General features: G+C 36.3%; 1 protein-coding gene across 1 annotated transcript in view; it reads left to right on the top strand.

Annotated features, from left to right (window-relative positions):
- Positions 1 to 1,200: 1,200 nt before the first annotated feature.
- The window catches only part of LOC121316947 (SAM and SH3 domain-containing protein 1-like), a 330,556-nt gene continuing 305,797 nt past the window's right edge, over positions 1,201 to 25,959 (top strand). The window contains exon 1 of the mRNA XM_041252344.1: positions 1,201 to 3,125. Coding sequence (XP_041108278.1) covers positions 2,625 to 3,125 — 501 coding nt within the window. The 5' untranslated portion in view covers positions 1,201 to 2,624. The remainder of the gene's footprint in view (positions 3,126 to 25,959) is intronic.

Raw genomic sequence — 25,959 nt, 5'->3', positions numbered from 1 at the left:
TACAATAGAAGAACTGTCAATTTTAAACCTGCTTTCTTTTCATATCATTGTGAAATTGTGGTATTTTTGTGTAACAAGTTGTCTTTTTATATAATTGTGATACTGTATTACAAAAAAGCCTTTTCACAGAGGAATCGTTGATTTAGAGCAATTTAAATGGCCTGTTTTACATTTGATTGGTTCAGTCACTTTTAGTATCTTTTCACAGTAATACAGGTTGTCTATAATGATCTATCCCATTATACAGCTTTTTATTATTATTGCTAACTACACTAAATTATATTTGGACCTTTTTAGGCCAAATAGGCATTCTAAATAGATAATCCGTAAAATATTGCATATAGGCATATTTATAATATATATATATATATATGTAATATGTCCGAAATACACTAATAACGATTCCATATATAATTATAATATATTTATCCGTAAGAATTATCGATAATATTAAAAATATATATACACACACAAAATAAACTACTGTAACAAATACATTGAACTGTTAAAAACTACAGGGCATCTATACAGGATACATGCAGAATTATATGTATTTTTCTTTAAAGCACTGTAGGAGATATTATCCTATAAGTCACGCCAGGAGGCTTGCATTCTTCAACACCAGTGGTTCTTTATAAAGTAAGCATTGCATTGCACAAACATAAAACAGTCACTACAAGTACCATCTACTGGTAATAATAAAAGCAGCCAGTAGTATTGTACATTGCATATAAAGTTGAAATTAAATCAGGGGAATGGAAGAATATTGTTTTAAAAAAATATGTTTTTGACCAAGGCTGCTGTCAGGGTTTGTGTTTCTACTGAAAGAAAACATCGTGTGCCAACCGAAATGCAAATCTATACAAAATACGTCTGCCGAGCAATAAGGTAGAAAACACAGGGATAACTATGAATGAATTTATGTTAACAGACATCGATAACAAAAAATTAAAGATGTAGACTTTTTACATTTTAAAAAAATAATAAAATTAAACCCACCTGACCTTCAATATTAATGTTATATAATTTCCGACTCCGGTCTGCTCACACGCCTAATTCTATCCCCGGAGCAAGTGGAACGCTCTTTGGTTTGGGTGTAGTTATCGCAGTTGCAGACAGGGGGCGCAAGAGTATAATCTCCAGGGTTCTGTCGGGATACAGCACAGCCACAGTGTAATTGGGGGAGTGTAGTGGAGCCGACAGCAAGCAACTTCAGATTAGAGAGAGGGCAAGGGAGAGCCGATTCACGACATTTAATACCAAACCAATACAAAGTCTTCACTTTTGAAATTCTGAAGCTAAGGAAAACACAAGAACCCTACTTGTGTTTCTACTGTGAACAAGTTTATGTTGCGGGAACATTAATTAACTCGGTGGACTGAGCAATGCTGTTTGGATTGAATAAAATAAGTGTACAGGCAGTATCGTACTTGAAAAACAGAACAAACTGAAGAGCGATATAACAAAACGAAGCAAACAAGTTGAAAACGATGAAACATAACCACGGGAAGTGTAAACGTTGTGCAGCCTGGATAAGTCTGTCTAGCCTCTTTTAGAAATGCGTTTGGTATTTGCAGCTCCCAATGCAGAAAGAGTCATCCGAGCAAGCGGAGTTACTGTTCGCGGAGCGTTTAGTTACTAAATAGCAAAGAAGCGGGGATCAATTAACAAATAATAATTGAGTAAAGAGACAAGCGCATTCATTTATGTTGAACGGAGAATAACAATGTTTTCCTGAAATTAAGCAAAAGAAAAGGGGGCGTGGAAAACTAAAAAAAACGACAGTCCTGGACAAGAGGACATTTGTAAAAGCGTGCAACTTCTGATATGGTTGTCTGCAGCCTAAACTTGGGATGGGACCTGAATTGTGCTTACGAAAACAAAACAAAAGTGAGTGGACGAGTTAAGGCATCAGAAAAGCACATTATTTATGTATTGCATTGAATGGCTGGATGTACAACACTTATCTATAATCGCATACAGGAGGCGGTTTTTAAAAAAAAAAAAATAACAACATCGACCAGGTGTTATGTTGAAAACGAAAAAAAAAAAAAAATGTGACGAGGAAAGCATTTTTCAAAGATGGTTTATATGAGTGAACTGCGAGCAAATGTGTACGCACGCTAGTTTGGAGAAGTTAATGTTAATATACCAATTGTTGATTCTCGTGCTGTTAACGCGTTGTTGATAATTCTGAACTGCCAAAAACGTGGATTACCTGCATCTAGCCTGGACAAATGCATGCAGGCTAACTACTCGGAACTCTATACTCTAAATTATCTTGGACAAATGGCTGTTTTTGACCAAGTCGGAATAGTCGTTTTTTAATATTTCAAATTGCATTTGTAATTTATTATCAGCTGCTGAATTTGATATTGTCAATTAAACGAAATTTGAAAATGAAGGACAGAAAAAGCAAAATGTGATGGATACAAATTAGGCAACATTTTGTCCCCAGGCATTATAGCCAACCGGGAAATCACACCTCATTTGTTTTTTATTTATTTTTTATTCTGACATAACCAAATCACTATACATACAAATCAATCGTGCGATAAGAGAGTTAAAAAAAAAAAAAAATCACATTACAACAGTCGCACTGCATTGCAAGAATTATAATCGCAATGATGAGTACCAATATCGTATACGAGTGGCTGAAGACTCTCCAGCTCTGTCAATATGCAGAATCCTTTGTGGATAATGGCTATGATGATTTGGAAGTGTGTAAGCAGATTGGCGACCCTGACCTGGATGCTATTGGGGTCTTCTTGCCTCATCACAGGAAAAAAATTCACGATGCAGTGAAGAGGTTAAAAGAAGAGGAGAAAGAAACGGCTACAGGACTGTACTTTACCCTGGAGCCCGAGATACCCCCCATTCTGGGAATCTACACCTGCCACACGATGGAGCAATACGATGTCAAAGTGAGGGGGGCCAAATCTTATACTGAACACAAAGTCGCGAAGGTCGAGAGGAGCCCTGGATGTCAGGGCACAAACAGGAACCACCAGCATGGCACTTCCAAAGAGCTGGTCACTTACCCCAAACTGAAGCTAAAGATCATGATCAGAGATAAACTGACCCGCGATGGAGTAAATCTCAGTAAACCGCCCTATTCGAATAAGGTAGGAATCAGTGGCGTAGTAATGTTCCATATTAAGTCCCGTCCCCCGTCCCCCCCAAAAAAGGATTGAACGTGTTTAATCTCAATTTAAAGCGCATGTAGAATGCTGATCATTGTGGGCGTGTTGATTAATCAACAGGAATGTCTTACAAAAAGCGCGGACACCAAAAAACCAAACACAAATCTGTTGGCAAAGCTACAGTATAATGTATGCAGAGGCAAGTCTAATCAGTTGACCAGACAATACAATGAATAAAGCTATGTATTGGGTACTGATGGTTTTGTCGGTGGGGAGGGGTTAGCTATGGAAGCTGGGTGTATATGTAAAAAGGAGTTTCAGATTTCAGCAGGATTGATGAGAAAGACTGCACTGGCAAAACAAGTGGAAGTGTACTCATTAATACAACAACAAAAACTTTGTTCATTTTTTGTTGAAATGTTGGCTCTTTTTATTTAATTTTCAACCTTAAAAATAACATTAAGTTGTGATGACAAAGTATGGTGTCTTCAGAGAAAGTTTGGTTCCCTAAGGCAAAGTGAATGATAGGTTGAAGATGCACAGGAATAAGCCATGTGTTCTCAGCGTTTAGTATGCATACAATCTTGGATCGTTTTAGCACGTGGTTTTTCAGTTGAGTTTTTGTCAGAACTTGTTTAAAATTACAGGGTTCTGTCGCTGTCAGTTGCTGTCAAAAGGCTCTGAGTGAAGACACTGCTATTCCTGGTATGTGATTGTCTCCGAAAACTGAACCCAAGTGAATGCTTTTGACAGCTACATAACCTGTGCATTTGTACAGTTACTACACACAGTATACCGGTATATAATATTGCCTTCAGCTTAACCAGGTTTAATGGGTCCGCACTGGGGTGTTTTGCCTACAACACCAATCACTTTTTCAAAAAAATTAAATAAAAGGCACTGTTCACTAGTACATGTAGTTTTCTTACAGGCTGTTAGTCAGATGCATACTGGTAGTTGTCATGCATGCAGCAGGAGAACATGTAACTGGCAAATACTAATGTGTTGGGCCCTTAGGATTTGCCAGAGCCCCGAGACAGACTACTTATATCTTCCAAAAGCAATTTATGTTCACCTCTGCCCAAATGTTTTCAATAAAACTGAAACAGGAAACATTATCTTTATACCTGCAAACTGTTCAACTTGTACGTCTTCATGGAACTGAATCAACAAGCAAAATCACCAGCCTACCTACCTACTTAACCCTTAAGTTGCAGCAAGCCAATATTTTTAATAATAATTTAATAGATGGCACTGTTTTCTGCTTGCTGCTGTTAGGTATTTCATTATGTTTGGAACTATAGTATCCACCATATATACACCATCCAGAGTTATTGCGGGCAGCCGTTTATATCAGGCAAATAGCGTTTGCCTTTTGCCATTGATTTCAACAACAGAGGCATTGTTTATACTATGTATATTTCGGGCAAACTGTTTGGATCTCGTTATGTGGCGTTCACATAGATTTAAATAACAAACGCACTGCTTGTAATGTAGTAATCGCTCTTACTAATCAACTGTTTTCACCTCGTTATCTTGCCATTCACATTGATTTCAATAAAATGGCAACACTTTACTGTAATCTGTTATACAAATAATAAATCTTTAAGTAACTCATGAGTTAATGCTCTTTATATTGTGGTAATATCCCTGGATCAAAAATACCCAATTTAGTTTGCCAGTTAATGCATTATAAAATCTGGTGGCTGGGAGGAAAGGGTTAAATGTTTCAATAAATATGTGGTTAGAATACAGTATTTGTGAATTTTCCATGTAAGGATTTGTCCCAGCACTAATATCTACCCTCCATGTGTGTGCATTTAAAGTCAGCCCAGATTCAGCTTTCTAAATTCACAGACAAGCAAATTGCCCTGCCGGTTCACTTTCAAGTGTTTTTTTCTCTTTTGGTCCATATCTGAATTAAAGAGCTTGTCATCCAGGGACAGCAGCACACAATATATACACTAACTATTCATGGTACATGGAACACCACTGTGGTACAGTAAGCAGACCAACCACAAAAGCGTTCTGATGATACCAGGGATAGATAGATTTAAAGACCCAATTATTATCTATAGCATGCAACCAGTTATAGATAATAAACCTCTTAGCTATGAAGTGGGATATGTATTGTTTCTGATTATACAGGCTAGGTGATGATCTGACCACTGTCATTCACATCGTGTAACCTCATGCTTTTCAGAGTTCCCGGGCAGAATAATTTGAACATTCCCAATTTCAATTTGGTGACGATTTAACAGGGCTTGGTCTCCTTTGGTGAGTTGTCTTTCAAGAAAACCCCATGCCTGTTCTCTGGACTTCATGTCAAAGCTAGGATAGTTGATTCAGCCCAGTTTTACAAAATACCATACAGGTGTCATTTTGTACAGTTTTTTAAGGGACCTATAAACCATTTGGTATAGATGGTGTGGTCACTTGACATTCTGAACTGTGTGACGTGTCACGCCACTGACTACAGTGTATAAGAGCTAGTGCACTTGGCTTTGTTTAGGTAGAAGAGGATGTGAAATGAGCATATTAATGGAGCATCTACCAGTATATCCCAGGATGCAACAGCACCTGAAACATGAATGGCTGAGTGCAGTCAGAAGATACTTCAGGACAGCTGCAAAGGATTGTGACATTGATTGAAAGGCACCAGTCAATATGCACACTAATCCAAAGCCAGCGAGCAGGCTGTGTCAGCCAATGCAGTGCAATTAGGCTTATAGGAACGATTGTCACCAAGTGTGGAAGGCTGGGCCATATTATTGGAACGCTGTCTAAAGATTTTCTTTAAAGCCCTTGCAGTAAATTGAGCTGGGTGGGTTAGTGGAACTGTATTAGACAGCAGTGATGCCACAGGCACTGTTTAGAGAAGTGGAATAGGGTGTTTACACAATAACCTGCAATTGCTTACAATCTCAAGTCTGTAAACTCCCCCTGTTATGGCTTCCTCCAGGTCTAGCCTGCTTTGTACAAACTTAAGTAATGTATAACAAACCACACTTGGTTATATGGCTGTAGTATTGTTTGGTCTCCTTTGGTGAGAATGCTTCAGATTTAGTGAATACTGTACAACTTGTATCCCAATAAATCACAGAGCTTCTGGAACAACGACTGCAGTTCCATTAAGTAGAAATTGACTGAGCTCTAGAGGGGATATTGAATGTCAGTGCATTATTGTTTATTTTATTAAAGGGGGTGGATCCTTATGATCTGATTTAGGTCTTGTAGGGTTCATACGACAACATTGTTCTTTAGGCACAAGGAAGTCCTAATACTTTATATTTTTTAGTAAGATTAACTGCCCATTTTATAAAATCTAAGACTATTTTGTTCATATGCAGGAGGAAATCCCTGTAATAGCAAAAGGAATACTTATCAGTCATTTCCTTGCATTTTGTGAAGCGTGGCCTGTTTCAAGAGCTAATATAGCCAAACAGTGACACATGGGGTGGGGTTCAGGTCAACTGTGGAAGGAAGTCATCTTCTGTTTGTGGCTCATTAAAGGGCAAGGCAACTGGGGGTTAATTTAGTGACACGTGCAGAGTGTCATATACAGTAGTAATGTACATTAATATTCTAGAGTATGCAATGGGCTCGTTGTGCTTTGCCTAATTGCCCATTCAGTCATGGAGTAAGCCATGATTTTGTTAATTAAAACTGTTTAGAAGTGAGAATTCTGGTACCTGCATAGGCTATTTTATTTTACAAAAATAGTAGTAGAACTTTGGGATGGATTATCATGAGACATTAGCATATATGCTGCTCTTAAAAAAAAAAAAAAACCTTTATAATTACATTTTTGGGACCTGTGTATGCATATAGTTTTTCATGAGCAGTCAGTCACAGCAGTTGTTTTGTACTGTGTTTTTTACTTACTTGTCCTTATTTATTATTATCCTGGGACATATTAAAAATAGAATATATTAAAAACAGGATGTAGTGTCAAAGTGTCATATCCTCGTACTTCTTAATTTTATTTTAAATTAATTAGTTTTATTTGTATAGCCCTTTGAAATTAAATGTTTGCTACCGCTACATTCATATCCCCATGCTTTATCTCTTTTAAAATAAAATTAAAAAAAGTTTCACAGTACAACATTCCTCATATTCTTACATGACTCCCTTTGTCCCATAGTTAAAGCCTCAGGCAATTGCTGCAAGTATGAGTTCATACAAAATGTTGTAGAAATCTAAATTTTGCTGTACAAAATTCCCCACTGTTTCAGCACAATAATACAATAGTTTATTGTATTCACTGCTGTTTTGTCTCTGGAATGTTTCCATCCCCTGGTCTGACTGCTCGATTTTTATTTTGATGTGAAGTGCCAGTCTGTAGGGACTGGAGATTTTTCCAGATTACTGGGGAAAAGAATACCAAAAGCACATCATTAACTCCCAAGAGAGTTAACTCTTTAGAAAAAGGACTCGGTTTGCAATTTAAGCTTTGACACTTAAGAAAAGTCAAAACGGAAACGAGATTTGCCTTTAGCACAAAACCAGAGCTTTGTTGCACAAGTAAAACTTCACAATGCCTTCTTCAGTCGGCTGCAGTTCAGAAGGAGTGCAAGTATGAGAATTACAAGCAAAGAGCTGGAACTGAGGTGCGTTGACTGGGTAAGCGTAATAAAGTATTTGTCCATGAAATTTAAGAGCACACTGTGATAAAGAGGAAGCAGAGAAAATTGGTTATTCTGGCAAGGCAAATTAAAGGCATGCATATCTGATGTATTTTTTTCTGTTCATGATACCTTTTAAATGTATAATATGAAAGTTATTGAAATCAACGTCTATAGTTTATACAGTAAAGTAGGGATGGTCTGCAAGGTACTTTTCTCAGCAAAAATGTAAAACCATATTTACCTGGTATACAGTTTATCTATATTGCAGGTAGTCAAAAGGTTTACCAATGTGCTGAAGTTCAAGTTGGCCAAATACTTAAATCGACTATTATCCATGTTAGTAAAGCTGAAATGATAAGGCTACTTTTTCGCCTTGGCTCATTGCAGACCCATTCTGTGCCGTGTGCCCCATATACGGCTAAGGAGATACGTCAATTTATCGATGCATCGTATCGTTTGACAACTATCGACAGACAAGCCAGTGCATTTTTTTTTTTGTTTGTTTTGTTATTTTTTGCATCAAGCACAGAACTCTGCTCACCTGAGGTCTGACTTTCTGAATCTGCATGTGATTGAGCTCACATTCTCCCGTCTGACCCCGCCCCCTGTGAGTGGTTACTGAAGGATTTGTGCAGGAGTCTTCGAAGTACCAGCAAATTAAGAGCATTGTGCTAGCATTACAGGTACATAGCAAGCCAGAATGTCTATCGATGTTTGACAATTATTTTCTAAAGTAAGACGGCAAGAAAGAAAAGTAACACAACTAATTTGCGTGAACATTTAATGAGATGCTGAGGTCGCGCTAGCCTTTAAAAATGTGCATTTGTAAAAAGCATACCATCTCAAAATCTGCGTTTTCAACCATAACAGCTGCGTTTTTACATATTGCATCAACATAGTTATATTATTTTCCAGTGTAACGATTTCAGAATAACGAAGTTAACATGCAAAACATTAAGTAACGGTACTGGCAGTAGAAATACAACGTAAAACGATTTCTTTTGAAAAATCAGTGTTGTAGAACATGTAGCAATGTCTCTGCAAGTAGCACTCAACATCATAACTATTTACAGTTTTGCTGTTTTAAAAGTTATTACATTTTTCTTTTAGCACCCATGTCAAAAAATACTCATGCGCTTTCAAAACAAAGTCTTAATTCTCAGGAGCTTCCACTGAAATAGGCATGTTTTAGATGATCCTCACGTAAACAACAGCGTTTGCTGGTCTGCCCTCTGTAATGACACTCGGCTAAAACCCCGTTCTGCTGGTACACGGGACCTCCGCGGATTATTTATTTATTTATTTTAAAAAGAGGATGCATGGAGCAGTGGAACCATTTTTACACGTTGCATTACATAAAACTACTTCCTAATATAAACAACATTATTCGATAGGGATGAAAAAGGTAAATGTTGTCTTTTACATCTGTGTTTTAGAAACCCATTGCTGTTATTGTTTTGCGTTTTATTAAAATGTCCTGTGTAGTTTTTCTCTTGATTGGTTGTTGCTTTAAACAACATTTTATTTATAGTTTTATTTTTATTTTGCTTTGACCCCCAACTGGTACAAATCAACATGAATAAGATTAAAAAAAAAACAGTTATGCAGTATATTTAATTACTAAACTGACGTAATCAATTTAATGTGCATAATAGTTTTTAAAGCGTTACTTGCAATGTTCGCAGTAATCCACTGCTCCACATGTATTGCTTTGTTTTAGATGAATCCTGCATCGCTTTTTTGGAAACAATATCATAGCTGTTTGCAAGTGGTTTTGCACAGCATATTGCATTTCTGCAGAAAAAAAAAGAATAACATATTGAACAGGAGTTGTTAGAATCTTCTTGTATAGGCCAAGTATATGATCATTGTCCATCCATATAGTGCTGAATTTGACCATTCATGGCTGAGTTACTAGCACTCATCTTTACATGTATTGGAGCTGGCAGATCAGAGGCCTGCCTGGTTTTAAAGTGCTTTGTGCTACTATGCACTACAAGTAAGACACATAAAAATCTTTAGAATTACTTTGATATCTTCAGAATAGCCTTCTTTTCAGGTGCATGATTTCAATTCATTCCTTCCAAGAAAAATCCAAGTGCCTTTCTTCAACTAAAGTAAAAATTGAAGTGTTGCCAACTCCTCGAGGCAGGAAGATGTCAGAGAACCGCCCAAAAGTTGCTAGATTTCGCTAAATCGACTTTCAAGACTCGTCACCAATGTCACTATCAAAAGTTTCCATAAATCGTCCTTAACTATATACCACTATATATTACGCCTATGTCACTCAGCATTGCCTCTTTAAAGAGTGCTCCTTTACGATCTGTGTGCATTTTGTGTGGTGCCGAGTTCTTAGAAGCTGTTTTTGAGTTGGCAAATGCTTTTTTGTACACATCCATCAGATGAACAATGTCGGTATAGAACAATGTTCTGCAATAAACGTGAAAGTTTGCCCTCCGCTTTTCGTGCCAGTACTGCACTTTCTTTGTCGATAGGCTTGAAGTGAGTGTTTTTTGCCTTGAGGTTGGTAAAAGTCTGAGCCTTCTGTACATGCTTTGATGTAAGGCTGTGTGTTTTTAATGTCACTAACCTTAGCCAAGATTTTGGTTTTACAGTAACTGCAGAAATCCTTTGATGGATTTCCTTACAAAGGTTTCAGCCAAGCCCTTGAATTGTTCCAGTGACAGCTACTCCTCTCAACATTGTATGTTTTTTCTTCAGACATTTTGTCAGACTGAGACAGCTATGAAAGTAACTGTAGAAAGCTAATGTGTTTTTAACCAATGCACACACTGTACCATACGTAGCTCAACTGCTATACATCGTTGCATGCCTGACTGCATTTAGCAGTCATTTCGCGCCTTGCAAAAGTTGCATTGTATGTTCTGCATAGGAACTTTACGTATAATGAACATAGAATCTTTGGTATGAGTAACCTGATAATTTTTAATGATGCTGGGAAGGGAGCCATAGAATGCACTGTTATGTGTTTTTTTTTTTTTTTTTTTTTTTTTTTCATTTAACAAATAGTGATTTTATGATTATGAATTTTAGCTGCTACTTTCTCAGACTGTAGCTGTGATCAGCTGAGAAAGTTGCTAGATTTGTCACTTATTTTGTCACCAAGTAAATTAAAAAATCATCAAATCTAGCAACAAAGTGCTAGTTTAAACTAGCACGATACTTGTTTGTTCAGTTTGTTTGTTTTGGCCCTCGTGCCTTTTTGTTTTCTGTTTAAACCTTTTATTTTATTTAATAAATATGCGAATGAGTGCGTCTCATACTCCAGTCTGCTGTTGCGTGGTTTCAGTTCCTGGTCCCCTACAGCCAGCCTGTGCATAGGCTGTCATCGGCAAACATATTCATATATATATATATATATATATATATATATATATATATATACATACACACACACACACACACACACACACACAGACATACATACACACACAGTACCAGTCAAAAGTTTGAGTACACTTGCTGGAAACTAGGTTTTTTTCATAATTGACAATGTTTTCTGTCATATACGTTTCTGCAAACACTTGAAAATGAAAACACATGTTGCAATATACAAAACATAAGGAGTATCAAAACAATATTCAAGAAAATTGAAAATTGTCTCTAAATCTTGTATTCCTCAAAATAGCCACCCTTTGCTTTAATAACAGCCTCACAAACACGAGGCATTCAGTTCAAGTTTCAGCAGGAAATCGCCCGACATGTCTTCCCAGCTCTTCTGCAGCAATTCCCACAGATGTAGGGCACTTGTGGGTAGCTTTGCTTTGACTGTTCTGTCCAGTTCGTCCCATACAAGTTCTAAGGGATTGAGGTCTGGAGACTGGGCAGGCCAGGTCATTAGATTGAGTTGTCCTTCACTTTCCTTCTTCACCAGTTAGTTCTTGCACAACTTTGAGGTGTGTTTTGGGTCATTATCTTGCTGAAGAATGAAGGACTGCCCAACTAGCTGTAATCCTGATGGAATGGCATGCCTCTGAAGTATGCTATGATAGCCATGCTGGTTGAACTTGCCATGAACTTGGTAAAGATCACCAACTCTGTCACCAGAAAAGCAACCCCAGACCATGACACTGCCTCCTCCATGCTTGACAGTGGGAACCACACATGCAGAACTCATGCGCTCACCCTCTCTGTGTCTTACAAATACTCGGCGGTTGGACCCAAATATTTCAAATTTTGACTCATCGGTCCATAAGACTGACTTCTACTCCTCAAATGTTCCACTTCTGAAACATCTGTACTTCTAGTAGCGTTTAGCTGAGCTTGTATTTCAGGGGCAGTTAATCGCCAGTTTCGCAGACTTGTGACTCGAATGAACTTGTTCTCTGATTCTGAGGTCACCCTTGGCCTGTCTGACCTTGATCCATCCTCATGAGTGCCAGTTTCTTCAAATCGTTTGATGGTCTTGGCCACAGCAGTTACAGACACTTGCAAAGTTCTTGTGATTTGTCTTAAAGAATGACCTTAATTTCTTAAAGTAATTACAGTCTGTCTTTTTTCTTTAACTGAGTGTATTTTGCCATTTTCTGCTCCCTTACATTCAGGAATGACAAACTTGTGCCTATGCTACCTATATTTATAGTAATCATGAACCCTCACTGTTAACAATAATTGGTGACAAAAGGTTAATTAGGTAACATGCTAGTTCACTCAGAGAACATCTAACAAAGACACTTTTATACTCAGGCCAATGTTCTAACACCGTGTGATACACATTTCAGACTTTTAACTGACTTGGGCTTCAGACTGAAATCTCCTTTCTTTGGATGACCATTTCATTGAAATTGAGAAGATTTACATTTTCATTTAAAAATTACTTTTTTGAATTCAATTCACTTATGATTATCAGCTTACATAAGTACATGTATCATATAGTGAAATATTAAGTGTTTATAGACAAGTTTATACAGTTAAAAGCATAGATAATCATGAAAAACCTGGTTTCAAGCAGGTGTACTCAGACTTTTGACTGGTACTGTGTGTGTGTGTGTCTGTACACACAGTGTGTGTCACATGCTGACTTGTTTAGTTTCACACACAATGCATATTATTTTGACAAGTGGTAGTCATCTTAAATGGCTAGATCTGTGACAGAATGTAACAATGAAAATGTTAACCAAGGCGACAGGAATACAAAAACAAAACAATAATTCTCTAAAGCATGTGAATTCAAAGGCGTACAATGACAAATTAACCATTCTTGTCACTATACAGGAACGTTTCTCTTGTATCCCGGAGCTGTAGCATAAGCTAAACCGGCAGACTGTTACTGGTCTTGTTGCCATACCAATATTTTACTACTGTATTAGTTTTAGTTCAGCATATATCTGCAACAAAAGAAAATATACTGTATGACAACCAGTAACTGGATCCATATAATATCTTTTAATGATATATTCTAGAAAATATCACTGCTATGATTTAATATTTATAGGGTCAAACTGCAAAATTATCCGAGTGAAATTCAGTGTTTATTATTTTCTTTTCTGATTTCCTCTCTCCTTAGAGCTAAGCTCTCTGCATTGTTATCTCCATACCATGTGTAGAATCTCAGAAAAACCTGACCTGCTCATTGATGTTGTAACATTGATTTGTACATTTGGAAATTAAATGGATTGCGCTAGCATTGATTTTTGTTGACTTGTATGTATTTATGACTTCCGCTGCATTCAGAACTCAGCTAATGGTCATTTTTTGTTTTATTACATAGTATAACCCAATTTCGAAAGATTGTTTTACCTCGATTTTCGCATAATTGACACGGAAGTAACACTATAGAAATAAAGAATCCTTTGAAAGTAGGAATGTCCATTTCCAACAACAAACTGTTCTTTAGGTTACTGCTGTGTTAAATTACAGATCAGTTGGATGAATGGTGGTGATCATTTCAGAATTTACTTCTAAATCCTCTAAAACCCTGAGTTTTCTTTCTTTTTACTGGGGTCTAAGCTTTATTTTTAAGTCAAGAATTTATTAAATATTTACAGCATATAATACCTTGAATCCTGGTATTAATCATAAATGGTGTTCTCAAGTCATACAAGTAATTGCTGACCTGAGACAACCAAGCACTTAGCATTATTCTTTATATATCTTGGGATTGGTGGAATTGTCTCGGGCGCAAAATGTTTTCTTTTTGAAAGGTCAGCCGCTGTCATAAACATGCAATTTGGCAAAAACCTTAGCCTGCATGTTGATGACCACTTGACCTTTAAGAGAGAATATGCATTTCAGTTTCCTTTTGTATTTGAAGCACCTGAATGTTACAATGGTGAAGTGAAGCTTGAAGGGCTCTAGGAATTGCTTATCTATCAGTCCATGACAGGTGGGTTTTAGTGGATATTCAGACGGATCCATTTAAATGTCCTTTTTACTTTCTGACTTGTTACAGCATTTGAAACCTCAGAAGCAAATTCATTTTCTTTTCATGCTGCTGTTTTTTGATCTGGAGTCTCCGTATGCACTGCATACTGTACGCTGGTGCTTTCTGTGCCCGAGTTGCATTTAATCTTAAGGACATGCCTCTCATTGGTTTTTCAAGAACCTCATTATGAATGATAAGAAGCTGGCTATCCAGTGGGAGCAGAGTTCATAGCCCTATAGACGAAGCACTTGCCTGACATCAGAGGGGCGCTGGATTGATTAACAGTTCCACATCCAGCATCTGTCAGCATCCTCCTATGGTGTGCGAAGTGCTGGCCTGTTAGCACTGCAGTTCTTCACATGAGCCATGAAGCTGATGCTGCCCCATCTGTTTTGTTGTTTTTTTTTTTTGTCTGTTAATATATCCTATAGTACTAACTGTAGATACTGACCTTTTCTGGAATGTTTGGGGGCTTGCTTGGGCCTAAGCCTTCACTTGCCTCCCCCCCCCCCCCCCCCCCCCCCCACATACACACAAACAAACTTTTCAAGGCAATGTGATGATGCAGGAAATGGAGTCCCTATATACGTGACACTTTTAGTAACTCTGAATACATTCAGACAATTTCAAGGGTGTATTTTCCATGAATATTAGGGGTGAATGCCCTTACATTGAATTGAACTTGTCATTATTAAAATACTAAGTTATAAGCAAGCACTGTAGCTTCAAGCTCAAGGCTCCTGAATACTGTAGAATACTGTATTTTAGGGCACATTGTCTTTATGACCAACAATAATGCTTAGTTCTTCAGAACCCACAGGGAAAAAATTAGATTGGTTCATCTGGGCCACAATCCCGTGGTTTAACAAGCATTGTTTCCCCATCCAAGCTAGAAACAAAAAAACTGTTCGCATTGTTCTAGGTGCTTATAGAGATAACAAATAGCCATGTGAAAAGGAGGAGGCATGCTGTTGTGCAAGTAGAAAACCTAATGCATATGTTATGTCTGCCCACTAAATATATTAAAAAGGACAGAAAAATGACCTTGCAAAAGGGCAGTAAATATGACAACTATTTGTTTCTGTCCACACTGCAAAAAATGGAACAGGATCATTGAAAAGCAGTGGAATTTCAAAAATGTACTTGTATTGGTCTATTTTTATGATTTCATACAGTAGGTGAATTAAATACGGCTATACGTATACACTGCATTTATCCATCTGGTTGGATGATTTACTGATAACCTTAACATAGTAATAGAAAAGAGGTCCACGGGTTGTATAGCAGTAGTATTTAAGCCCACCGCTGTTTAGATAAAATAGACCCTATTGTGTCCGAAGGTAAAATAAGAATAGTAAGAACCAACAACAATGTTGGACCCAATGCAGTGTTTTTGGGAAGATTTGAGATGATACTGTGTTTAGGCATGTTATGTAAGGCTCAGTACAGTAATGGTCCATTGTTTGTAAAGCTGTAGAAAATACATGTTTTATCACATATATCAGTAACATTTTTTTTACCTGAAAAATGTGATTAATTCCTTTGTTCTTATATTAAGAATGTATTATATTGTCAGTTTAACCAGCTAATCACCAGCTTCTGATTCCCTCCAATCAATTTTGAGGCCCTGCTATATGAAATTTAAATTAGCTTAAATTTCTGAAGATGAGAGAATGATTTAGTTTCTTTTATTCCTCATCCTGTGCTGCTTATAAAATACTTTTTTTTTTTTTTTAAGTCCTGTAAATCAGTCAGAAAGAGTGCATTGTAATTTGATATTATAGCACTTTTATTATATACAAGAGCATATTTATGCAGGTTAGAAAATGAAATTGGTTTAAAGGATTGAGCTCGTAACATATTCATTTTATTTGCCAGCTTGTCTTGATCATAAAACATGGAAAGAAATTACTAACATTTCATAGTAAATTTCCGGTTGGGATAGTATGCCTCACAGTAAGCATTGCTTCACTTTCGGGCAAAGTTACATGCAGCTTTAATTAAGCTCCAAGCTTAATCCCAGCTATGAAATATTAGTTTTGTTGAGAGGACAAATACAATATGACAGCTTAGTATATGAAACCCCTGTCAAGCTAATTTTAAAAGAGAATTAGCCTTAGGAAGAAGAAAAGTATTTTACACTACTACAGTATTTTCTTTGAGTCAAATGAGAGGCACTAGACATGACAGAATAGTTCTGACTAGTCTTGACGTTGTGTATGTACATGCTAAAAAAAAAAAAAAACATTCATAGGAAGATGCTACGCCAAAATATTGTGTTCCATAACTGCAGTACAAATGCACAGTATATTCATGTCTTGCTTGGGTGCAAACATAGCCCTGGATAAAGGTCATTTAACAGTGCATCTTGTTAGATTGCATTTTTATTTTACACTTTAAAACTTTAAAGAATGTGTACAATTTTGCAAGCACTTTTCAGTATAATGTGTCTGTGTATACAGATACTTCCCTAGTGAAGCGGACATAATATATATTGTCATTTTTTAGGTTAATTATTTACACTACTGCACTTGTCAAACACTTGTGTGTCTTAGATGTGCAAAGGTAAAATCTACCTCCCTGAAGTAATTAGAGATAGGCATTAAGAAATAATCACCTGTACCTTCATAGCAGTTTAAAAGAAAAAAAAACGTAAAGACCAATTAGAACTGTCCTGGCTGCCAGTAATGGCCTTGCAGCCTATTGGCAGTGTTATGGCAGATTTACATTTTATTTTCGTATATTTTTTAGAAAAATCTGGAATGTTCATAGCCTAATAAGAGGCTAATGGTTTAGTTTTGTTTTTGAAAGTCTGCAGAGGTATGTTTAGGTGCCAGTTTGCAGGAAGTACTGTCTCAAGCTTGCTCACTGCTATTCTTTTAATGTGCTCCTCACCGTCACTGTATTGTAGGAACACGTTATTTTGTACATTATACAGTTTTTCGCGTTTCCGGTTTATTCTGAATTTTACCAGAAAATTACAGGATTCTATGTATGTATTTATTTTACTGGACGTTGGTTTTTACTGATTAATACCCAATTTTCAGTATTTTCCCGGTACTTTTTTCTAGGAAATGCACATTATTTTGATTAAAATGCTGTTTCATTTTGACTCCGACATTGTAATAAACAGTCTTACTCTTGATCCTAGGTGGATACAGCAGACATTTAGATGTCAGTGGAACAAATAACATTCAAACGTGGTTCTCTGTCACTTCGCAAACACATTAATAATATCACCTGATTATATTGGCCAATTCAAGTCAGTTTATTTTGGCAATTGCTGGGCGTATTAACTACTAGCTTGATCAAAAACTAAATTGAAATACTGACACAAATATTATATTTTTAGTGGATGGGGAATGGAGAGAGAACGTAAATCAGTTTATGAATTTTTAAAAGAAAACAAATGTTTCAAAGTAAGCAAAAAGCAAAAACAGCTGGTGGGTCAAGTGAGGCAGACGATGCATAGCAATGCAAATACTGCGCATTGAGGTACATGTTCACGCTGACAATAAAAGAACATACTGAAATATAAGTGACACATTAAACTAAAACAAGAAAGTGAACTGAGAGGCAAGCAATCCATTTATGTGGCTTTTACACACGCTTTAATAAAGAGAGCGCAGAATGACTGTTAATGAGTTTGTCAGAGCGCTGTGCTTTGCTGGACAGCCTCTGTTGATTGCAGAGGTGACTTCATGCAACAGTACTGTCTTTTGTAAAACACTGCCTTAACGCCGACAGTCTTAATGGTAAATATTTGACAAAAAATGGTGATGCTTTAGTTGTCAATTTTCTTTTATGATTTCAAGGTGAATAAACCTGGCTTGTTTTGTGCAGATGTCATGTTCATACATTCTGTATATATTGTTTCCGTCAGCACAGCGATTGCCCAAACATTCGCTAAGTACCAACTTGGGAAAATGTGCCTTAGACTTGCACAGATTCTGCTTCATCATACATGCCAGGGACATTAAACCTAATCAGAAATCGGAACTCCTAACATATTCCACATGTAAAGTGTTTTTTCTGAGATTTTTCTGCCCCAATTTTTACCAATGTTTCAATTAAAAACTGTTTTGTACCCATTTTACCCCTATTTTAATATATGTAAAATAAACTACAACAAATTCCTGGAATTTTTTTTAAAAGATAAAAACCAAAAACGCGGAACACTAATTATATAGTGTGCATATTGTGTTTTGATTTAATGGTGAATCCAAACTATGTTAGGTGCAGGATACATATCGTTGATTGATTCTTCTCATGATCTGTGGTTCATCACAGTAAAGGTAATGGATTTAGTTTTGGAGGGGGAGTATAAAAATGATGTCAAGACACTGTTGAATTACAGTGCACCTATCCCAAGACACTTGTTGCAATAACAAGCATCACCTCTGTTTAAAGCATGCAATAAAATAGTGTTCAATCATTACCTTAAAAACTGTGATTTATTTTAATCCCTATTATGTATAATATGTAAGACTTTAATGGAACCCCTAAAAGCAGTCTAAACCATGCCTTGGCCATAAATTTCAGTTATGGTTGGTGACCTGTTTGTAATTCATCATTTTATGTGAACACCTTCAGCATTAACTTTCATTGTGGGTTTGCTATTAAGACAATTTTATCTCATATTCATTTATTTGTCAGTCCATTTTATTTTTATTGCCATAATGCATGCACTCTAACTTCCGCGGTTGTGAATATACTAGCAGCTAGAAGTTTTTACCAATCTTCAGCATTTTTGAGAATATTGTAAAGCAGAGTAATAAAATATAATGTCATGTACTGTTATGCTTACTGCACAGTAATCTCATATTTATAAAGCTGCACACCTAAATAATATATTGTTTGTAATATTACTGTTGCCTAGCAGGTTGTCTGATATATATGGTTTTTAGCACAGCTGAAATAAAACAGTGGGCTTCAAGTGAGTATCCCTGGCGAAAATGCTTATGACCACTCTTCAGGTAAAGCAGACCTTTACATTGTGACACCCAAGTAAAAAATAAATAAATAAATAAATAATAACAGGCAGAGGGTTTGCAGTGTTGTTGGTATACATTGCCTTTCCATGTGCCTGCCCTATTCTTGTTAAATTATAAAAAAAAAAGTTATTTTTAAATCATAACATGTCAAATCCTCCTCTTCTCAAGTGGAAGATCACTGTGTTTTAGCAGTTTTCCCGTGGTTACACTAGGCATTTACCATAGTTTACCCTGCTTTGCCATGTTTAGTAATTTGTTTTACTAATGCCTATATGTGCTTTACCATGCTTTTACTATGCTTTATTACACTTTACTATGCTTTTACTGTGGTCAACTTTTACAAGGGTCTCAACAGACATCTAAACACGTAACTAGTGCTTGCTATCGCTTCTTACTGAAGACCTATAAGAATTTTTTATGAGCTTTCTTGAGGGGACATTGTACTGTATCTGTTCGAATTCTGAAATCTTCGTGGTTCAGTTTATAAAGCTAATGTAAAATCAGTGTCACAGGATTCAAATGCTGATCTAATATGTTAACATCAGTTTTTATATATATAAAATGTGGAAAGGAATTCTTGAACTCTGCATAACATCACAGATCTAGTACCGGCAACCTCCTCACTGAAAACCTAGACAGACATATCAGTCCACCACAACTGTCAATAACACAGAATAAATATAAATTCCTGAAGTGAATTTTACCTTAAACACAAAACTGTGGAAACCTTGTTTGTCAAAGAACCTTCAAACAAATAGCTGCTAGGAGACCAGACAGCACCTCTCAAGAATCTGACAGAAATGAAGCATCCACAAAATGACAAACCAGCTGGGCAGTCACATTTATTATGGCTGGGTGAGTGAGAGTAACACAAATACATAAACTTGAAAACTGTCATGATAGATCTTAATACAGTTCTACGACAAGAGAGCTATTTCTGGAATAAGCAGTTACATGGGGCTCAGAACGGCCTTAAAACACACTTAACATTAATCTACTGTCAAATGCAGAGTTAAACTCTGCCAAAAATGTGTTTACAACATACATACAAAAACTTGAAGTCCTATAGTTAACTCATTTTTAACAGAAATAACACTTTAATATATCTATTAAAACGTCATGGTTAATACTTTACTACAGTTGTAAATGGAAAACAGGAACTATTCTATAATGCACTCCAGGTTGTGTGATATGCTTGGAAGCGTAATGTTACCCCAGCACGACACGTCCTGTCATGCATTATTCCATTAGTAACCTATTTATGCATTTGAAAAAGCTATCAAAAAAGAAAAACCTGATCTAATTTGATAAACATTACTACAGTTGCATCTTTAACAGTGCTTCTAAAATGTAACCAAGTTTCAGTGGTATGATCTGGGTGATAATGGTAGGGATCTGATGTTTTGAACTTAGCTGTTGTTTATGTATTAGTTATATTATATATTAACTGTCCATTAACAAAAATGAACAGTTTTCTTACTTTTGTAGGTTTGTTAACAGTTTAAAGCAAAGGTGCACAACCAGACTTTTATCACAGGCTGCATATCCAGAAGACTAGTTTAACCTCATGTTTAGCAGGCTGTACATTACTAAAGAATTGTCAGAGTTTAAATCATTGCTGCAATATACATAAACATATATACAGGCCTTACAATTACTGTTCATTTTATTTTGTACTGCACGTACACATTACAAACAAAAGTATACAAAACAATTAAATTAAATTATACACATGCATTGCACAACAACACAAAGCAAATGAAATATCTATATGCCATACCTGTCAACATTAAGTTTTCAAAATAAGGGAGCTCTTGTAAGCTGAAATCTTAGTGGCCTGAACTGAAGTGAATACCTACATAAGACAAAGGCATACAACTATCCCACTTTATTACTTGGCAGAATGATACGGCGCTCCTGTTTGCTTTTAAAAAGGAAAACTATCAAACAGAAAGACAACCATGACATTTTTGTGTGACTTCTTAGACTTTCCTGTCTAGTACAGATTTGTTGAACTAGTCACAACATGTAAAGGTCTCTGCATATGGAACTTTCTTCATCTCTGTTTTTCCTTTGGCAATGAATGATATTGTAATTGAAGCGCTGGTTTTCTGAGCATCACTGGCTTTATGGTGTTTTGTGATCTCTCATGCTTACCACAAACATAATTGTTGCTCCCATGTCCCACAGTTAAAAAGAAAGTATGCCTTTTTCCAACGTTGCTTAGGATTAGGTGAGAATATGTTGTGGACTGAGTATCTAAATCTGCATCAGTATTTTGTTTTTGCTTTTTACTGGGCGGGCTTGCCGTGAAACCATCGTAGATGGTCAAGTATGTGAGCTTGCCTCATGTACTGAATGCATGCCTGCCACAGGACTCGCAGGGTTTAGGACACAGGGTAGGTACAGATGGGGTTTGCAGTAACCACATACCCTAGATGACACAGTATCCATGATTTTAGTACCTGAAATGTTAGCAAAATTTATTTTTGCAAAAATTAAAGGTTTGCTGACCTGAAGTTGTTTAACAGTAGAGTTTTGAGCAAAATACAGGATAAGATCTGCCCTGGGAATTGTCTGGGAGAAGTGTCCAAAAAACGTGAGAGTCCTGGCAAATAAGGGATTGTTGACAGGTCTGATATGCTGAAGCGGTTTTTATCAGCTCCCTAGCAACAGTTCTCCTATGTTGGAATGGGTTCTTTCAGTGCAGCGGGTTTGTGCATTTGATAAAGGAGAGGAAGACTCATGAAATTCATTGTAGACTTCAATTAACCTCCGCAGTACGAATTTAAACGACGTGCTGCTTTTTATGTGAAAAATGAAAAGTCAACAAAGTAAAAATGGTTTAATACACAGGCTGTGGATTGCGTGTCCATGGAAATAAAGCAAAACCCACAGATCTTTAAAAATGGGTAAAATGTGTAACTAGCTTTTCTACAGTATGTGCATCTTTTTGAGAGGGTTTGAAGTATCAATTATCTTAACTCTCTGTGGTGTTCATTTTCAGTTTCAGGCACCCCGTCCTGATGATTTTAAACTAAGAAGTTTAAATACACTCACTGTAGCTCTGAAAGTCATGCCTACCCTACATATGGTACTCAAGAGGGAAAGTAACTCTCAGCCTGCTCCATTGTAGCTTGTCCCCTATTGGATGTAAGAAATACCACATTTTGTTGTATGTGTAGTATTCCTTACTGATGTATTAAGACTTATTGTATGTCCACAGGCAGAATGTTGCAGGGGGATAATGGTTAATGGTTACACAATTCTGGTTACATGTTTCTGAGAGCTATGATGAGTCCACAAGGGTGCTTGAAAGCAACAGATGATAAAATGAGTCTAAACAATATAAGAATGTAATATTTCACAGCCATACCAAGTTTATATGGGAGGCTTTGATGTCTGGAGAAGCTGCAATTACAGTAAATGCTCTTTGAGAAGTAGGGAGAAAAAAGTTAATTTAAAGACACCCATTGTTAAAGTATGTCATTTCCTTTCATAAGGTATTTAACTAAAGATATGTATCTTGATTAATAGGCACAAATGACCTGTTTTTATTGCAAATTAGTGGAAAGGTTGTTTCCCAGAACTATAATTTGAAGTTTATAATTAAACAACCAACTGTTATGTTGAAAGAGTTTATTGTAAAAATAAACATTAAGAAAAAAGCATACATAGTACAAACTCTGCTTTTAGAATTTACAATATACAGTTCTGACCTTGTGTGTTAAGTTGTAATGAAGCAATTGTTAAATGCCTAGTTTTGCTTGTGGATACCAGGTGGTGACCTTTGCCATAAACTGTAATCCTCCGTGCCTGAATCTTACCGTGTTATAAATAGAACAAAAAATGCCATTCTGGGTAAATGAGGTGGGACATATGCTGAGCTGTATCACGTTCTGGTCAAATGAATCGAAAGAAAACAGTGAATTGTTGCAATCGTTACTCTTTACGTGTCTCTCGTTCACTTTGCTGGATACCTCTGTCATGTGCTATAGAGTACTGTAAGTTTAGTCTTCATCAGTTTCTCAACAATTGGTTTGTTTCCCTTTTCTCTTGTGTTCATTGTTCATGCAATAGGTAATTGCTTTTTGTCTGTGACTTTTTCATGTTTAGTTGTCCAAATCTTTTATATATATATATATATATATATATATATATATATATATATATATATATATATATATATATATATTAAAATCCCAACTTTTGAAAAAGAAAAAAGCAGATTTGAAAGCTGACAGTTTACACTTAACCAAATTGAAGCCTACTCAATATGGTCGTTAATTTATGCTTAGACAAGGTCAGCATTCAAATCCCGTAAAATTATGCCCGAACAAAGCTACTTATAAATTCCCTAAAGCAATTTCACTTAATTACAACTCTACAAATTATAGTAAAATTAAAGGGAACAGTATTAATCTGTCAGCCTAAATTAACTAAATATTTTGGTTATTTAAATATGTCCAGACACTGGTGACATGTAATGACATTGTATGACTCTTACCATAAAGTCTAATCCTCTGTGTCTCTGTCTCTCCCTGTGTAAATAAAGCATATTTTACTTCATCCACATATTAAGCAATCTTCTAATAGCATCCAGTAAGGTCTCCATAGCAACAGTAAAATATTGTTCACTTCGGGAGAACATGGGAAATATTTTTAAATCCTTTGTCACCAGTAAAATCACTATGGACTGCTACTACTAATGAGGAGCAAAATATAGAAGGCAATGGTTATAGGATTACAGTGAAGCAAGTATAAAGGCAAAAATCCTGTATTTTCCCTTATAAAAAATGTCATCAGTAGTGTAGCCCCACCATTCCATCTGCTGGAGAGTGAGACCTGGGTGTATGGAGGAGGGGTCTAACAAGGAAGAAGAAAACAAATACAAGAAAATACAGTAGCGTTGTGTGCTGCTTTATATAAGTGTCTTTATTGCAATATCACTGTGTTTTGGTATTTTGAGTTTCCTGCTATTCAATTCAGCATAGACTGAGGCGACCCACAGGGCATTGGTGCATGTGTAGTAATATAATATACAGATAGCAAACCACAATAGATTTATAAATAGAAACTGAGCAAAGGCTTCTGCTTTCAGGCATGCAGTAAGTATGTGTTTCCACAGACATATGGAAAAGACAAGAATAAGCAGTGCCTTTAATTACATCCCTCAAGCCCCACCACTGTAATTGGTGTTATTTCTGAAAAAAAAGAAATTGAGTTGTGGTGTTTCTAAAAAAAAAAAAAAAATAATAAAATAATATTCTTAACTAGCCTTATTTCCCCCTATGGGAGTGAATTTACTAATTCACAGGAAGTACATTTTGCTGTAACATGATATTGTGTCTTGTCTGGCCGATTGAAAATACTGGGCCAGATTTACTTTTGCTAAACAGACATTATTTGTTGATCAAAATGTTTTTGGTTGTATTTTGCATTACCTAGTATGTTAGGACTGAGACATAATAATACAAAAAATAATAATAATACAGAACTATATGAACATAATTCAATATTTTATTTACCATCATGTAATCCATGAAACTACAAAATGATATTGCAAAAGTGTACCGGAATCCATAATAGTACCGGGGTGTGCAATTTTTGAAAAAAATCTTCTTGTCTAATCTGTTACTACCTTAGCGACCTGTTTTTTTTTTTTTTTTTTTTTATCTTTATTAGATTGCAGAATTTAAATGTCAGGTTCATGTATTAAGAAAGCAGTATCACTTATTTGCTAATTTACAAAATACTACCTTCAGTTTAAAACATTAGTCTGTGTGTTGCCAGAGGCTGTCTTGGTAGCCATTTCTGTGTTTCTTTGTAACCAATAGAAGATCAGCTTTACCACAGCTAGCCAATCAGAAGTGATGGGTTAGGGTTAGGGTTAGGGTTAGGAAACACTTTTTAAAATGTTTGTGTGTAGATGCTAGACTTCAGTTTTCAGAAACTTGCGTGGCTCTCTAGAAATATACCCAGAGTGTTTTTCTAGCAACAGAACGAACATAGGAAAAATAAATCAATAAAAACAATTTATCATAGGGGCAAAGTAAACTTGTTGTCCCGGGCATCAGGTGATATGAATTGCACACTCCTGTAGTAGTACAGTAGTCTGTGTGTGTGTGTGTATACACACACACACACACACACACACACACACACACACACACACACCACCCACTCTATGTTTCGGGTGCCGGGGTCCAAAATAAATCCTCTATATATCGAGATCCACTATAAAGTGAGAGACCCATAGAAAAACAAATAGGCTAATAACAAATACTGTACAATACTGTGCGTCAGGGTCCAGTATAAATCCTCTACGCAACCTGCTTTTTCTCATTTTTCATATAAAAAGCAGCACACCATTTTAATTTGTCCAGCGGAGAGTAATTGCTTCTCATCAACATCAGTTAATTTAATGAGTCTTCATTGCATTGAAATAATCCATTCCCAACAACAACATAGAGGCTTGTTGCTAGGGAGCTGACGTCACAGCCTTGTGGCTTTTGCTAGTGCATTGCTGCCACACGTGAACACCTTGTTGGCTAAAATACAAACCGCTTCAGCAAGTAGATATTTACTTTGCTTTGTGTTATTGTGCAATACGTAATGATAACATTACTATATGAATGCTGTGTTTTTAATTGTTTTGTATATTGTTGTTTGTGAAGTGCAGTACGAAATAAAATGAACATTAATTCTAAGTGCCTGTGTATATTGCAGCTAAGGCATATGCAGTTAGACAGTAAAAATGGGGAGCCAACTCCAGTACCGCGATATAACCGAATCCGCAGTATAGCGAG

This window comes from Polyodon spathula, chromosome 6 (genome assembly GCF_017654505.1).
Source record: "Polyodon spathula isolate WHYD16114869_AA chromosome 6, ASM1765450v1, whole genome shotgun sequence".
NCBI classification, from domain to species: Eukaryota; Metazoa; Chordata; class Actinopteri; order Acipenseriformes; family Polyodontidae; genus Polyodon; species Polyodon spathula.
This window is presented reverse-complemented; position numbering and strand designations above follow the sequence as displayed.